General features: G+C 34.9%; 3 protein-coding genes across 3 annotated transcripts; 1 reads left to right on the plus strand and 2 right to left on the minus strand.

Moving 5' to 3' along the window:
• Positions 1 to 4997: 4997 nt before the first annotated feature.
• Positions 4998 to 5960, minus strand: LOC150052709 (olfactory receptor 5T7-like). The gene has a single exon (XM_090349201.1). The coding sequence runs from the start codon at positions 5928 to 5930 to the stop codon at positions 4998 to 5000; it is 933 nt and encodes a 310-aa protein (XP_090205327.1). The 5' UTR covers positions 5931 to 5960.
• Positions 5961 to 12098: 6138 nt separating this feature from the next.
• LOC150052710 (olfactory receptor 5T17-like) lies at positions 12099 to 13079 on the plus strand. The gene has a single exon (XM_090349202.1). The coding sequence runs from the start codon at positions 12114 to 12116 to the stop codon at positions 13077 to 13079; it is 966 nt and encodes a 321-aa protein (XP_090205328.1). The 5' UTR covers positions 12099 to 12113.
• Positions 13080 to 16266: 3187 nt separating this feature from the next.
• LOC150052711 (olfactory receptor 8H1-like) lies at positions 16267 to 17220 on the minus strand. The gene has a single exon (XM_090349203.1). It carries the CDS (start codon positions 17218 to 17220, stop codon positions 16267 to 16269), a length of 954 nt encoding a protein of 317 aa, XP_090205329.1.
• Between the last annotated feature and the right edge of the window lie 373 nt (positions 17221 to 17593).

The raw sequence follows: 17593 nt of genomic DNA on the forward strand, positions 1-17593 counted from the left end.
AGCCCCATGACCCACCCCCCTAAAAAAATTATATATTTTTCAAATATTCTTAAATAAATTCTGTGAATTGCCCTACTCTTCCTTCAGCAGTGTATTCTAAAATCAAATTTAGTCACTACCAGATATTTTTTGTCTTATTTTTTGTCTTTGTGAATTAACCCAAGTGAAAAAAAAATTCATATAAATCTTACAATTTGAGCCACAATATTTAACTTTGTGAAAACAAAATATTTCAAAACTGGAGAGCACCTGGGATTTCATGTTTTATAAAATAGTTGTCATTAGAACCAAATCATATTTTGAGGTTATATACTAAACACGTATTTCATGGTTTCAAATTACACTATGGACTCCAAAAACATACTCCTGGTAATATTTAAGTCTGATGCACAGGAAAAGCATGAGTTCAGATAAATTAAAAGACAGAGTCTACCTTTTTTTTCTTAGTGAGAGGCTAAAGATACCCTCAAACAAGGCAAAAACAAAAGATAAGTTTAAATGCTTATCATGACTGTCATTTTAATTTTCTGAAATTTCCGCTTTTCTGCACAACTCTAAAAAAAACAGTTTTTACTTGCTTGTTTCTCAGACTATAAATGAGTGGATTCAGCATGGGTATGACAATAGTATAAAACACAGAAGCCACCTGGATCCTTTCCCAGGGAGTAGGACTTCTTTCCTTTAAAATAAGTAAAAATGACGGTACCATAGAAGACAAGGACCCCAAGGAGATGGGAGGCACAGGTGGAGAAGGCTTTAGCTTTCCTGAAGTGGAACTGATTTTCAGAATTGTCAACAGAATGGACACATAGGACACACATATTGCTTTTTCACATAGATGTTCCTCAAGAAAGAACATCATCATTTTGAAAATTATGAGGCATTATTTTAAATGATGTTAATGAGAATCTTGTCTGAAAATGTTATAATTACAAGGAATTCAGCTTCATCTGTAATGTTTAATTGTGAAATAAAATGGACACTATTTGCACTGTTGCTGTCTTTTGATGCTGTTCTTAAAAATGCAATTGGCTGTCTGATTAGTCCTTCCTGCTGGGAAATACTTCCCTTAAGCATAACTTTCCAAATCATGGTGATACACTTAAAATTTCCTAGTACTCAGCAGAAATAGGAATTATAATGTAGGTCAATTCCATGAGGATAAAATTACTGAAATAACAACACAAAAAACTATCAGTGATTGTATCCCTTTTCTGTGATTTAGAATTATTAAAATGTATAGGCACAATCTCAATTGCCAGGGGTGGCATGATTTGCAATAAAACAGAAAGATATTTCCACATAGGAAAGTCTTATTCTAAAAAAAAATCTATCACTAAAAAAGGAAGGCAGAGTTTTATCATTTCATCACTGTTAGTCCATTTTCTGCAGTACTCTGATTAAGATCATTCTTCTAGGTATAAGTTTGGAGGCCACTGGACCTTCATATGGTATGAAACACTTTTCCTTATCGGCTCAAAACAGTAGACTTACAATTAATTGTGTTCACCTCAATGATTATTTCACTATCCAATCATAGTCACACAAAATATTTATTTTCCAAATTGACATCTAATATATATATTAATTTATAAATTTAATGTTAACATAATATAAATACAAGATTAAATTAATATGGAATAGAAATTTTTCAGAGAAACATTTGTTTTAGGATGGATACCATAAAATGGAATCATAATTTTACAATGGAAATTGTATGCTGAAATGTATGCATTGAAAAGTATGATTATATATAATGAGGAAAAAGTATTCTAAACAGTAATGGAATACACTAAAATTCAGATAAGTCCATGAGAACTATTTAAATTATAATTTCAAATTTATTAATCATCTTACTCCTTATAAACAATATTTATTTGGATATATACAAGAAAAAATACATGAGTATTGTGCTGTTTTTAGTATATCGTGATAATTTCACACATACACACACATAAAATTTGGATTCTGCACAACCTACTAATATTGTTTTCACTCTTTCTTTGCTCATTGATTCTTTTCCCCACACATTGTTCTTCTTTTTTTTTTGTCGGTCGTGGGCCTTGAACATTGGGCCTATTGGTTGTCCCTCATCTCTTCAGCTAAAGACTAGCACTCTACCAATTGAGCCACTGTGCCACTTCTGGTTTTCTGGTGGCTAAATGGAGATAGCAGCCTCATGGATTTTGGGCATGGAATTTTAATGTTTTTCTTTTGTCTTATGCAATCCAACTAGAATCAACACCCCATACAGGACTTATTTTACATTATTTTTGCATTCCACTATATGAGGTTGAGGAAATGAGATGTGGGTAATGTAAAAGTCTGCTTCTTAACTTTTCAGTATTATTACTGAAAAGCAATGTGCAAAAACATCTTTGAACAATGACAATGAAAATAAAGCTCTTAATATTTTAGTGTCAAACCCGATGATTGGGAGAGGAACGGGGAGGGACAGTAGAAGAAATCCATGGCAAGGGATATTAAGGTTCAAGAAGTAATGTACCCACTACCTGATGAATGTAACTATAACCTCTCTCTATATCACCCTAGCAATTAAATACAATTAACCTTTTGCAATAGCCTCAAAAAATTCTTAGGAATTAACTTATCTAAAGAATAAAGGATCTTTATGATGAAACCTTTAAAAAAATACCTGTAAAAGCAAATTAAAGCAGAACTGGGGTAGTGGAAAACCTCCCAAGCTCCTGGACGGGAAGAATCAACATTGTGAAAATGGAAATCCTGCCAAGGACCATCTACCAGTTCACTACCCCAATGTCATTCTTTAAAGAAGTAGAGGAAGCAACTCAAAAATTTATATGGAATAATAAAAGAACCCAAATAGCAAAAACAATTCCTAGGAGAAAGAATAATGCAAGAGGAATATCAATACCAAATTTCAGATTCTATTATGTAGCTATGGTTATAAAAAATAGTTTGGTACTAACACAAAATCAGGCCTGAATATCAATGGAATAGAACTAGAGAGCCAGAAATCAATCCACAGTCTGATGGCCACATAATCTTCAATAAGGGAGCCAAAAAGAGGATGGAAGAAAGACAGCCTCTCCAACAAATGGTGGTGGCAGAATTGGTTCAGCACCTGCAGAGAACTAAAGTTGGATCCTTATATATCACTCAGCACCACAATTATTTCCAAATGGATCAAAGACCTGGAGGTAAAAGCAGATACCCTAAAACTTAACAGGAAGAATAGGAGATTCATTAGAGTTCTTGATACAGGTAGAAACTTCCTTAATAAAGGCCCAGAAAGACAACAATTGAAAAAAGTTACTGTATTAAACTTGCTTCTACATGGCAAAGGACATAGCTAGCAAGTTAAATAAAAAGTCATCAGAGTGGGAGAATATCTTCACTAGCTATATACAGACAAGGACCTCATATCTAAAATATATCTACAGCTAAAAAAATGAATCTCTCAAAAACAACCCTCAAAGAACAACCATCCCATTAAAAAGTGGGATAAAGACATAAAGAGAGACTTCTCTGAAGAGGAAATAAGAATGGCCAGTAGACTAGAGACATGAAGAAATGCTCAATATCTCTGGCCATACAAGAATTGCAAATCCAAACAACTTTGAGATTTTTACCTCACTCCAGTTAGAATTGCCTTTATTAAGATATCTAATAACAACAGATGCTGATGGGGATGTGGCCAGAAGTGATTGCCAAAATGCTACTTGTGGGAGTATAAATTTGTTCAACCACTTTGGAAAGCAGTATAAAAATTCCCAGAAAGTCTAAACATAGAGCTCCCCTATGACCCAGCAATTCCACTCTTTGGCATTTACCCAAATGTCCAGAAACAAGGCTGTGTTAAAGCCACTAGCACAACAATGTTCATTGCAGCACTATTTACCATAGCAAAGATATGGAATCAGCCCACATGCCCCTCAGTGGATGATTAGATCTAGAAGATGTAGTATTTTTACACAATGGAATTCTATGCTGGCATCAGCAAGGATGACATTGCTCCATTTGCAAGGAAATAGACTTGAAAAAATCAGGTTAAATGCAGTAAGCCAAACGCAAAAGAACATGCATGGGTAGATATGCAGATACATAGATAATTAGAGAGTACATATCTAGGATACTTCTCACTGAGGATCACAATAGCTCAAAAGCTATGTTTACATATGGCTATATAGGATGAGGCTAAGTGAAATGAACTCTAGGATATGGGAACAAGAGTTTGGTCATTGTAATTGTTCTTAATGTAGTAAATGAAGTTATTTCTTTTCTCTTGTTTTCCCTTTATGGTTTATCTTGTTACTGCATCTGACTTTGCTACTTGATATATTGTATATACATTTATTTGTTTATTTGAAGTAGGGAAGGGAAAAAACAAGATTAATAGGCAGAAGTGGAGGCAGGGAAAGTGGGAGAAAAACATGGGAATTGTAACTGTCACCGCCTCTATATGTTACACGACAATAAAATAAAATAGAAATAAAAAATAAGTTTCTGTTAAAAAGATACAGAAATGCAAATAAAACTAAAGTGAAATTATTACTCAGTGTAATCAGAATGGCCATTAACAGGGGAAAAAAAGTTTCCCAGATACATAACTTTGTTTACAAGAAGGAGTGGAAACATCATTCATTGCTGTGGGGAACTCAAATGGGTACAGCTACTCTGAAAATCTGTATGGAGTTCCCATTCTCAGTACAAAAATACCAACAAAAATAAATAAAGGAATGGATTATGGAATGAATAAATAAATAAAACAATCAATACAAAGGTTTGGGAAAAGTGCTTCAGACTCTTGCTTTGCATACCGATGTTCCTGCTCAATAATCCCTATCAAGCATAGTATTGTTGTTCTCAAACAGGTGTTTTTAAATTGTTTTTTTCATTTATTTGTGCTTACTCTAAGACGTGACAAATACAGACCCTCAGAAACAGAGATTGGTGGTTTTTCCTGTTATTTTAATTTTTTTTTCCAGTTGAATCATCCAGGTGCAACTTTGTTTCTAACCCATGCACAGGTGTTTCCTGCATAATTTCGTCAGTGCCTCTTTCACGTCTTTGTTTCTCAGACTGTAGATGATGGGATTCAGCATGGGGATCACGATGGTGTAAAACACAGACACGAACATGTCATGCTCCAGAGCGTAGGCAGAACTAGGCCTCACGTACATAAAGAGGACCGTCCCATAGTAAACGGACACCCCGGTGAGGTGAGAGCCACACGTGGAGAAAACCTTTCTCCTCCCTGCAGCTGAAGGCATCTTCAGCATGGCCAACAGAATGTAACCATAGGAGAGCAGGACAATCAGGCTGGTGACCGCCTCAATGGAACTCACAAAGACAAAGAGCAGAAGCTGGTTTAGGTGAGTGTCAGTGCATGAGATGGCGAGCAGAGGAGGGATATCACAGAAGAAATGTTGGATGTCATTGGAGCCACAGAAAGACAGGCTACAGGTGGCCACTGTGTGTACAGTCGAGTTCATTATCCCCCCCACGAAAGAGGCCATGATAAGGGCCACACAGACTCTGGGGCACATGATTACCGAGTAGAGAAGCGGGTGGTAGATGGCCACGTAGCGATCATAAGCCATGGCGGCCAGCAGAAAGCATTCTGTGGTCCCACAGGTCACAGCAAGAAACATCTGTATGGCACAGCCAGACAGAGCGATGACTTTCTTCTCTGATACAAAGTCTACAAGCATCTTGGGGGTAATAATTGTTGAAAAGCACGCATCCAAAGAGGATAAAACACTCAGGAAATAGTACATGGGGTTGTGCAGTCGAGAATCCCCAGCCACCAGTACCACCATTCCTAAATTACCCAGGAGTGTGAAAAGGTAAATCGGTAGAAAAAGGAAGAAGAGGAGAATCTGAAGCTCAGTGTTATCTGTGAAACCCCTGAGTATGAATATGGAAACTTCTGTGATATTTTTCATGACAAAATCATATAGAACAGGCTTGAAGATATTCAAGAGATTGCTATTTGTGCAACTTAAAAAAAAAGGGTAGGATGAGAGGATTGGGTGAGAATGCTGAAAGGGGTAACATTGAATGGCAGCTACTTGGTATAACTACTTTAAGACAAACTGCATATTTCCTATATTTATTGGCACTGTATAAATAAGCAGCGTATCAAGGGATGAGTACCTGATTAGGAATCCAGGTTTTGTGTTATTTGTGCACTATTCAATTAAAATATAAGTTTTCACACACTGGTAGTCCTATTGCACTTTCAAAATCATCATATCACCTGGTTAATTATTCTCATATTTAATTCTTATTTTCATAATTATGAATCCCCAGAGGGTATCAATTAAAGATTCTGAGGACACTCAAATGAGATACTATATCAGCAAACAAGATACAGAATGTGAAAGTCTCTTTCTAGATATTTTGATAATTGTGTAATGTTTTGCTATAATCTGCTCTTTGCAATGTGAACAACATATACTCGGTGACAAAGATATGCTAATAAGATTAAAATTTAATACAAAATATGTCTAAATAGTTTTATCCAATAAATTAGCTGCTTCCAGTATTATAAAATATTTTTAAGAAAGTTCCCCAAATATTCCTTGCTCCATTAGGACTGCCTATTAGTAAAATTAATAATTATGGATTTTTTTTCTGTTACTGGAAATAAGTAGCTTCATGTTAGTAAATCAGGTATTCTATCCTTTCTAGTGAGCCCCAGCCAGGATGTTTTCATACGTTCTATTACCTTTTTTCCCTCCTAGTTAATTCATTAATCATTTTCAGTCCTTTCAAATACCTAAATTCTTGTTGGTCTTCATGGTTTTCAGACTGCTTTAAATCTTGAATGCAAACCAGTAGACTTTTTCCTAGAAACAATAAATATTGTTTTAATGTTGGTTTATTTAAGTATTGTCTATACAATCAATGAAATAAACACTAAATGACTCAATGTCATAGGTAGAATAATAAAGCATAACATTTATTTGAAACCATACCAAACCAAATATTTATAAAATTAATTTCTAATAAAGAAAGAAGAAATGAAAATTGGTACTATTAACTTTATCTTTATACAAAAGATATATTGAATATAACCTTCCTTTTTGTATGTATTCACTTTCTGCTTTTGGTTCACAGTTCAGCACTCTTTGGAAGATACTTTTTTTTATTATACTCATGCATTTTTTGTTTTTTGTGAGCATCAAATATACAAAATCTATTGCTATAGTATTATAATTGGTACATTTCCAGATATGAATATATTATATCTCAACCAAACTCACTTCCTCCATCATCTGAATTTTCTAGTTGTCAAATATTTGTTCACAAATATATATATATAATGATCAAATTATAGTGATTATATGTAGGTTTTGAGTTGGATTTCTCATGCTTCATTATTTTTATTAAATTTAATTTTTTGCCTATGCTTCGGGTGCAACACATAAAGGCAAGTACTCTACCAAAAACTTTCTTCTGTGAGTAGGACTTATCTTTGTTTTGTAACACTTTCATTCTCAAACATTATTCTATCAGGATAACCCATATTTATAGAGCAATATTTTGATTGTAGTTTTTCTCCCAAACCACACATTACTGGACTATTTTTAAATAACAGAGAATTTTGCAAATTAAGTAATGTATTGATGCCAAGAATATACATTGGATCATATAAAGTATATTTGTACGTTAGTGAACATGACTTCGTTGCGTGAATGAAATAGGAAAGGTCCAAGGTGTCAAGCACTTCAACTCAATTGTTCTTGAAAGTGCCATTTTATATTTTAAAATAGTTTTAAATTAATATGCATTATTTGTACATATTAATGAGATTTGTCATATATCAGTAAATACATACAACATGTTTTTCGTTATTCTCCGTTCTGGTCCCACACCCTAGGAATCATGTTCTACCTTCAGAGTGACTTTTAATTTATAATTTCCACACAACAGGATGGAAACCAAAATATTATAAGTTTTTCTGAAATAATAGCTTTATGTCAAAACAAATCAGAATTGTAAGGATAAAATGACTATAGCTCTTGGTAACTGTAATAATAATTTTTAAATGAAAATTCCAATATGTGAATGCAATTGGAGTAAAATGCAGAAAACAAAAATATATTTAATGTTGTTACACTAAGTTGCAAAGAAAGACAGATGACAACTGGCTTTTGAGCACTTGAGACAATAATGGATTTTTGTCTGAATTACTTTATTCTACCTTTGCAGCAACATTCTAAGATCAATGTAAAAGGCAAAGTCAATATGCTACTTCACTCAAAACTCTGGTATTTTACCTGTTTTGCATTGCCTCTGTCTAGTAAATCCATGCCTCTGGCAATTGCCTTCCCCCATACCCTTATCCTTAGTGTAAAACAAAAAGAAACATTTTTGAAATGACTTAGAATTTTTAAAATGCTTGATGAGAAAAATATTCAAAATCAGAAATACTATGGGATTGTTTCGACATCATGCAATTGACTGCTTTCTCCTTTCAATGTTAAATTGCGGGTTTTTTTTAATTTTTGTTATCTTGTTTGCAATTTCCTAATTGTCTATACTTCAAACTGACTTGTTTTCTTTCCTGGAGAAAAAGGAAGTATATACTCTAGTTAAAACATTTTTACTTATCTCTACTAACATAAATTATTGGTTTTTATTTTCTTTGTTGCTTTTCAGGAGGTACTCTTTGAATTTAGGATAGAACTCTCAAGAAACTGAAATTTACTATATACATTCTACCTATTTATACAAGCAGAAAGAAGAAAAGTTTTATAGTACCTTTTAGTGACAAAAGACTTTGGTAAACTATAAAATATAGAATTTTAGGTGTCTTGAAATAGGCAAAAACAGCATGGGATTTCTCTTACCTCTGAATGAAAAATAGCAAATTTAGAATTATTATGAACATGGTTCATTTAGGTGGTTTATATGAACTTACTCAATTGTTCCTGAAGCCCAAAGGAGATTTTGTTCCTAGGGGAATGCTCTGCAATTATCTTCTTGTTCAGAAAATGGCATGATGATTTACTAAAATAATGAATCTGTAAATGGCTCTGGAGAAAGGCATAATGTGTAATCATTTATACAGTGAAAAGAGTTCTTTGATCCCTGGTTTAAAGTGACATTTCATAAAACTTTCAAAAATGATTCAATAAGAGATAAGAATCTTTAAGACATGAATATTAAATATTATCACAGAAACTTTCTATTTACTGGCTTAGAATTCAACTTTCCAGAACCTATTATTTTCATGCTAGTAATATAAAGCAATTTATATATCAAAACATAAAGAATTTGTATAATCTAAAATAATATTCAGTCATAGTATGCCTTATGAAATCTAGTAGATGAATGAAGAACTTATATTCAGATACATCTTCATGTTGTTCTGTTCACATTACATCCTTCTATTTAGAAATACACTTTTGGAGAAATATTATAACAGAAAGATGAACAAAATGACATTTATATGGGGTAAACAGTATTATAAACTCCAAGGTATGTTATTTCCAAATGTATGTAAAATACTTTGTGAAAATTGTATTAATAATTTGACATGTATGTGTATGAACATGTACCCACAAGCTGTGATATTTGATAAATATGTTACACAGAAACAAGAATCCACATGTGCATCCATTGAACTATCATAATGAAGACTGTGAATGTTGGTATAATATTAAGGTGTAACCAATTCTCCCTTTTATTGTCAATGTCCTAGATGTTTCTTTTTGAGAGAGAGATATATATGGTCATTAATGTGAAAGATTTTGGTGCATTTTTGACAGTATATCAGATTCATTTCTATGCCACTTAAGCCAAAAAGTTAGTGGAGTGATTAGCATAATGTTAAAAAATATTCTTAATGAGCCAGTTTCACAGATGGGCAGGTAAGAGAGATCATATATCTATAAGGTGTTATTTCTGTGTATGTAGCAAAAGGACATGAGAGAATTGAAAAAGTTATATTTTTCAAGAGGCAGAAACTGGACTTCAGAGCATTTTATTAAACCACCATCATATAATTAGTCTCTAAGCTGGATCAGTTTCTAGCTCATTAGATTTATTTACTTGTCTTCAGTATCTGCTGCTCTTCACCGAGGAATAATCTGCTACCAGGATCTAATGTGTGTTTCTGCAATCTGTTTTTTCATTTGTCATATAATTGATTACTGTATCGCTGTCATTTATTTACTAAGGTAGTATTTTTCCTTGGTATTTTTCTTTTCCCAGAAGACAGTGTGTTTTCTCCTCCTCAGGGTTTCCCTGTAGACAGCAGGAGGTGTTTCAGCATCTAGTGAAAAGATTAAAATGTGTAACATTTGTGGCTTGCCTGAATTGGTAGAGCAGTTCATTTCTAAAGGTAAGAGAAGAGGCTTTCTATTACTTAGAAAATATTTATTAGTATTAACTTGATTCAAAAGTGAACTTTATGCCAAAAAGCATTAAAATCTAAGAAAGAGGATTCTACAAGCACTGAATATTGATTGTCTCCCATATGGAGTCATACAACTTCTCAAATGTCTAAGCTCCGTTAATTTTTGTCTATCAAAATTCATCCTAACTCAAGTCAAGGTAGAAACAAATTGTACAGTTTAGATTTTGAAGATGATAAATTTCCATAGGAACACCATTTGAAAAAAATGAACTATAAAATGTAAATCATTTTCTTGACCTGAAGTAGGGTCAGTGAAGGTCAAGATCAAAGAAATCAAGGTGCACCATTGAAGTTTTACGCACACATGTACTAGGAATATATAGCTTACATTGGTCATTCCTGGCGTGCTCACGGGTAGAAGGTACGGGCATTTATGGGGTGTTTGTTGGTGTCATTGTTGTTTGTTGTTGTTTTTGTTGCTGGTACTGGTGCATGAACTCAAGATCTTAGGGGGCTTCCCTGAGTATGACATGACAGTCATGTCATAGTAACACATGAGCCACAGATCCACTTTCTGCTTTTTGATTGTTAATTGGGGATAAGTCTCAAGTACTTTCCTGTCTGGACTAAGTTCAAAGCACAGATCTTTGACTCCTTAGCCACTAGAATTACAGGCATGAGCCACTGTAACCCACTTGACCCATGTACATTTAACATCCAGTGTAGGACCTGCTTGCCAGTAGCTGATGCCTGAATCTAGCTACTCAAATTTGAAATTTTCACTTTGAAGACAGGCTGGCTGACAATCCTGATAGTGTTTTTAATAGATGGCAGTTAGATTCACCAGATAGTAGGTGTATTATTTCTCATACATTGATACTTTTTCAAGTTTCGTCCCCAATCCCCTCCCCCCACACCAACCCAATCATCTTATTTTCCCCTTTCCTTATCCTATTTCAAATCATTAAATAAACGTATATACAATGTAACCAGTAACAAAATCAGGCATAGTCACATTATGAGATTAACCAAAGGACAACAAAATAGGAGAGAAATAACATAATATATTAAGAACAACAATCATATAATTTAAAGCTATTGTTTCCATATCCTAAAGATCCTTTCATTTAGTCTCATCCTATATGACCTTATGTACCTTTTTAAAGACAATTTTTTTAAAAAAAGGCTCTGTTGGCTCACACCTATAATGTTAGCTATGCAGGAAACTAAGATGTGAGTATCACAGTTTGAAGCAGTCTAGGCAAATTACTCAATGAGACAAACACCAAATAAACAATGATTGGAATAATATTTATAAAATGTGTAAAAGGGTCATGTGGTGAAACCATAATCTTTAAATTGTAAAAGACATAATACAAAAGTACATGTAAGGTAAAACGGAAGGTGTACATTTGTATATACTTCAGTGGTAAATCACTTATCTAATATGTAAGAGGTCCTGGTTTATTTCCAGTGTCACAAGTAAACAAGAACAAAGGGGAAATAAAACCTAGAAATTCAGCGAATTTAAAAGGTATCTCTTTTGTTTTTCCATGAGAAAGGTCAGCCAGTAAAAGAAGGAAATATTTTCTTCAATTCTTTTAAACAGTCATGCATCTGGTTGGACAGAATTACATTAATGCTCAACCAGTCAGCAACAAAGACTTCATTATGCTTGCCAAAAACGTGAAGATGAAGATGTAAATTGGACTCTGTGCTCACCAGCTGTTGCTCTTAGGACCTACAAATAACAACTGAAATGCCAGGGGTTCCACCAGTTATGGATTTGTATACAATTCATTTGACCAATGTGACTGAAGTCAACACATTTATACTCCTGGGATTCACAGATGGTTTTGAACTGCAATTCATCCTGTTTGTACTATTCCTAGCAGTATATCTTTTTACTCTGGTAGGCAATTTGGGATTGGTGTTATTGGTAATAATAGATTCTCGGTTACACAACCCCATGTACTATTTTCTGAGTGTGCTATCATTCTTGGATGCCTGCTATTCTAGCGTTGTCACACCAAAAATGCTGGTAAACTTCCTGGCAAAGAACAAATCCATTTCTTACCCTGGATGTGTCACACAAATGCTTCTTTTTGTTACTTTTGGAACCACAGAATGTTTCCTTTTGGCTGCTATGGCTTATGACCGCTATGTAGCCATTTACAACCCTCTCCTCTACTCAGTGAGCATGACACCCAGGGTTTATCTGCCACTTATCATCACTTCCTATCTTGGTGGCTTTACGCATGCGATGATACACACAGTGGCTACCTTTACCCTGTCCTTCTGTGGGTCCAATGAAATCAGGCATGTCTTCTGTGATATCCCTCCACTACTTGCTATTGCTTGTTCTGACACAAAAATGAACCAGCTTCTACTTTTTTACTGTGTGGGATCTATTGAGATGTTCACTATCTTGATTGTCCTGGTCTCGTATGGTTTCATTCTATTGGCTATTCTGAAGATGCGTTCAGCTGAAGGGAGGAGAAAGGTGTTCTCCACGTGTGGCTCTCACCTAACTGGGGTGTGCATTTATCATGGGACCATCCTCTTTATGTATGTGAGACCAAGTTCCAATTATGCGTTGGAGCATGACATGATCGTATCTGTATTTTACACCATCGTGATCCCCATGCTGAATCCTATCATCTACAGTCTGAGAAACAAGGATGTGAAGAAGGCAATGAAAAAACTACTAAAGTCGTTTCATTAATGAAGTGAATGTTTAAAATTAAGAAGAGCCACCAAGCATGTGGTTTATCAGTTGACCCCTGTTTAATCAAGAACTGGAGGAAATACAAATTTTGCTTATATTACTAGTGCATTTCCAAATGACCTAGTACCAGATTTCTTACATAACATGGTAGAAACCTCAGAACATTTTGTCATTCACCTATCTCCCAACTATGTCTGTATTGAACTGTATTAATTAATAACTAATGGAGAAATACTACTGTGCTTAAGTTTTGCATCATTTGATCTTCATGGATAATGTCTGAAATGATTTATTCAGTACTCACTGGCTTGAAATATCTTACATATGTACATTTCCAGAGTCAATGGGATCTTAGGACTCAGTATTTCTCAGGCAAAATGTTGCTTCAATTGTCCTGTCAACCCAAACATAATCAGAGCAAGCTAATCATTTCTTTATGTTCCTCTGCTTGACAAAAACTAGAGGCTTCTCTTCCATTATTTACAGTTTTTATTTCATGAATCAATCACAGAAGTTACTACGATCCCTTGTGAAACTCAAAAATGTAAATTGATAACTGTGTAATGCATACCAAAAGTATATCCAGCCCCCAAGTATTACAAATAATATAAAAAATAGCCTAATAAAAAATCTACAGATGACTATGAAGCATGGCTACTCTGGGATCCATAGAACTTGCTGATTTTAATTCTTTAATATTTGCTCATACATTGCAAGTCCTTGTTCATAGCTTAGTTTTGCCTTTGTCTCTTCTCTGTGAGGAATAGAATTGCATTTATTACTTGTCTTCGTGATGTATGTTAAATAAAAAGAACAAAATATTTAAGTAATTACATTTAATATTTTTTCCTTTTTGAAGAATTTTTATTCAAATTTATTTGTACTGGTGATACATAAAGGGGTTACAAATCAGACAGGCTAATACATAAGACAATGGGTGCAGAAGTCAAAGACAGCACAGGGAATAAACAAATGGGGGAAAAAAAGAAAGAACTTCAAACTGTACATAAAAAAATACTCGTTTCAATTCCTTGGAATTTGTTTCAACAAGCATCGTGTTCCATGGTTACTGCACCATTCTTTACCATAGCTATTATACCATTATTTGCCATAGCTAAGGTTTGGAATCAACCCAGATGCCCCTCAATAGATGAATGGGTCAAGAAAATGTTGTATATGTACACAATGGAATTCTATGCTTCTGATAGAAAGAAGGACTTTGCCGGGAGTTTGGACTAGTGGTAGAGTGCTTGCCTAGCATGCACGAAGACCCGGCTTCGTATTCCTCGGTACCACATATGTAGCAAAAAGCCAGAAGTGGTGCTGTGGCTCACTCTAGCCTTGAGAAAGTCCAGGGACAGTGCTCAGGCCCTGAGCTCAAGCCCAGGATTGGTTAAAAAAAAAGAAGGACTTTGCCTCATATGTAAAGAAATGGAAAGAGTTGGGAAAGATTTATATTACTGATGTTTATAAATTGTAGAGCCCGACATAGATTATATGTCTATGTAGTTACGTTTAAATCTTCATGACCCTGTCCATAACCTTTGGTAGCCAAATACTGAGTCATTGCAGTTTTACTGTTTGGATCTAATATCCAGATATTAAGGATACCATGTCCCTTTTGTTCCTTTGGTCTTGACTTATCCCACTCAACATGATTTCATCCACTTCCCAGGCAATGTCACTATTTACCTTGTCTGTTGGAATTTCAGAATTCCATTGTATATCTACATGCCACATTTTTTGAATCTATTCATCAGCAGTAGAGGATTTGGATTGTTTCCATTGCTTAGCTATTGTGAATAGTGCAGCGATGAACACAGCTGAGCAGGTGTCCTTATCATATCCTGGGTTATGAGGCTCAGGGTAGATGCCCAGGAGTGGTATGATGGAATTGTAGGGAAGGTCTCTTTTCAGTTCTTTAAGAATCCTCCAAACTGCCTTCCAGAGTGGCAGAGCTAGTTTACATTCCCACCATCAGTGTAGTAGTGTTCCTCTTTCTCCACAACCACGTCAGCATTTGTTGTCGTCTGAGTTCAGAATACTGGCCAATTCAATTAGGGTTTATTACATATACTAATATGTATCTATGACATACAAAACCTCAGCTTAATTTTCATTATGTTCTAAAATCTATGTGCCAGAGATTGTATATAGATTGGCATATAGATTTGAAAGATGATATAACAATGAATGTTAATAAATGCTTTAAAAATGCAAGCAAGATTTAGATTCCTCCATTCCCCAGGGACTCCATATATTGCATTTATCAGATATTGTTCTGGAAATAAATATGGAGAACAATCAAAAAAACAAAACAAAATTCATATTAATTGAAGTAAGCCAGACCCAAAGAACAATCCAACACAGTTTCCTGGATTTGTAACCATTTCTGTATGTCTAAGATACTCCTACCAGAGGATCAAACTAGCTTAATGGCTATGCATGTAGGACTACATTAAATGGAGCTAATCAAAATGAATTCCAAGATCTGGAATAAGCGGGTTTTTGTTTTGTATGTTTGATTGTTTGTTTTTGCTGTACTACTGTGTAAAATTATTTCTTTTTTCATTCTTTTCCTTTCCCCCCTACACATTGGTTTGTCTTCTGTTGTCAGTTTAAAAAAATTGTGGTGGGTAATTTATGTCTTATGTATACATTGATCTGATTTGGAGAAGGTAAGGAGAATAACAAAATGGTCAAACAAAGGACAAAATTGAACAGTGATACAAGACACTATGATAGACATGAACTTTAAAATTTGGGTTGGATAGGAGATGGGAGGAGAGAATGGGAAGAAAATAATGGAGGGTGGTAACCATGTTCAACAAGAAATGTACTCAATACCTCATTAAACTTATTGTGTAACTGTAACCCCTCTGTATAAAATAAACTTTAAAAAAAGAAATAGTGTATTACATAGTTTTAAGAGTGACCAGATTTTCTTCTTATGAACATTAGGTGCGCTTCAAACACTTATATTTACACAAGGTTTTAAATCATATTTAATGAAGGACAAGCACAATGTGAAAGTTTAAAATGCTGTAGGAAATGGCTAATCATAATTGACTAAATGAATGACAGTTCTTCAGAAATGTAGACTAATTATATCACGCTTACAGACAAGCTAATGAAATTACTAAAAAGGCTTCTTTTTGAAGATGAGTTGAAGCACACATAAATGTCACTGTGACATTAACTGGCCAGTAGACACTCTCTTCTGCATGACTCGAAAGAAAGCATTTTTCACCTCCTTGTTCCTAAGACTATAAATGAGCGGGTTCAGCATGGGGATCACAATTGTGTAAAACACAGAAGCCACTTGGTCCTTCCCCAGGGAGTAGGACTTCTTGGGTTTTAAGTAAGTGAAGATCATAGTGCCATAGAAAACAGTGACCCCCAGCAGGTGGGAGGCACAGGTGGAGAAGGCTTTCTGCTTTCCTGAAGTGGACTTCATTTTCAGAATCGTCAACAGGATGGACACATATGACATTGATATTGTAGTAAGGGAGGTCATTAGGGTAAATCCAGCAAACATGAATATTACGATTTGAACCTCATATATGTCAGTGCACGACAGAGCTAAAATCGGGGTTGTGTCACAGAAAAAATGTGAGATTACATTGGAGTTACAAAACTTTAATCTACTCATACAAACAGCATTCACAGAAGAGTCCATGAAACCAATCAGGTAGGATCCCGAGATAAGGACATGACAGAGTTGTTTGGACATAATCACGGGATAGCGCAGAGGACTGCAGATTGCCACATAGCGATCATAGGCCATGGAGGCAAGGAGAAAACATTCTGCAGCACCAAGCAGGACAAAAAAGTACATCTGGGTGAAGCAGCCCAGGAAGGAAATACTCTTTGTGGAAGTCAATAAGTTCTCTAAGGTTTTAGGGGTGATGACATTTGAGTAACTGAGGTCAAGAAATGAGAGGTGAGTGAGGAAAAAATACATAGGCGTGTGAAGCTGGAGGTCCAGGCGAATTACCATGATCATGCCGAGGTTGCCCAGCACACTGATCAAGTAAATCAGGAGAAACAGCAGGGAGAGGGCCAGCTGCATCTCTGCAGAGTCTGCCAGCCCCATGAGGACGAAGTCTGGATCCTTTGTGCTATTCCAGGCCCTCATAGTGTGCCAATGGGCACTGTAGAAAAAGTAAAAGAGATACTTAACTCTAGTAACTTCAGATTGCTTTATGAATTGTGATTGTTGAATGGCCTAGTACATTAATCATTAGTGCAGGCTGCCTCAAAATTAACCACAAGGTGTTTTTTTTTTTACAATAAGAGTTAATCATTGATTATCAACTATAAATATAAGTATGAAATGACATTTGCCTATGGCATAAGGAAAAGTAACTTCCTCATGTTTGGAACTGATCTGACCATAGGCCAAATACTTTCTTTACTAAGACATTCAATAGCCACAAATTTTATGCCATCCATTATATTATTGCACATGTATTTTAGATTAGGGAAAAAGTGAAGTAAGCTCATATGAC

Source organism: Megascapheus bottae, chromosome 16, assembly GCF_031878675.1.
Source record: "Megascapheus bottae isolate mThoBot1 chromosome 16, mThoBot2.hap1, whole genome shotgun sequence".
NCBI lineage: Eukaryota > Metazoa > Chordata > Mammalia > Rodentia > Geomyidae > Megascapheus > Megascapheus bottae.

Coding starts and splice junctions, on each gene's coding strand:
- LOC150052709 (XM_090349201.1), bottom strand. CDS start 5,930: ATGAAAAATATCACAGAAGTTTCCATATTCATACTCAGGGGTTTCACA.
- LOC150052710 (XM_090349202.1), top strand. CDS start 12,114: ATGCCAGGGGTTCCACCAGTTATGGATTTGTATACAATTCATTTGACC.
- LOC150052711 (XM_090349203.1), bottom strand. CDS start 17,220: ATGAGGGCCTGGAATAGCACAAAGGATCCAGACTTCGTCCTCATGGGG.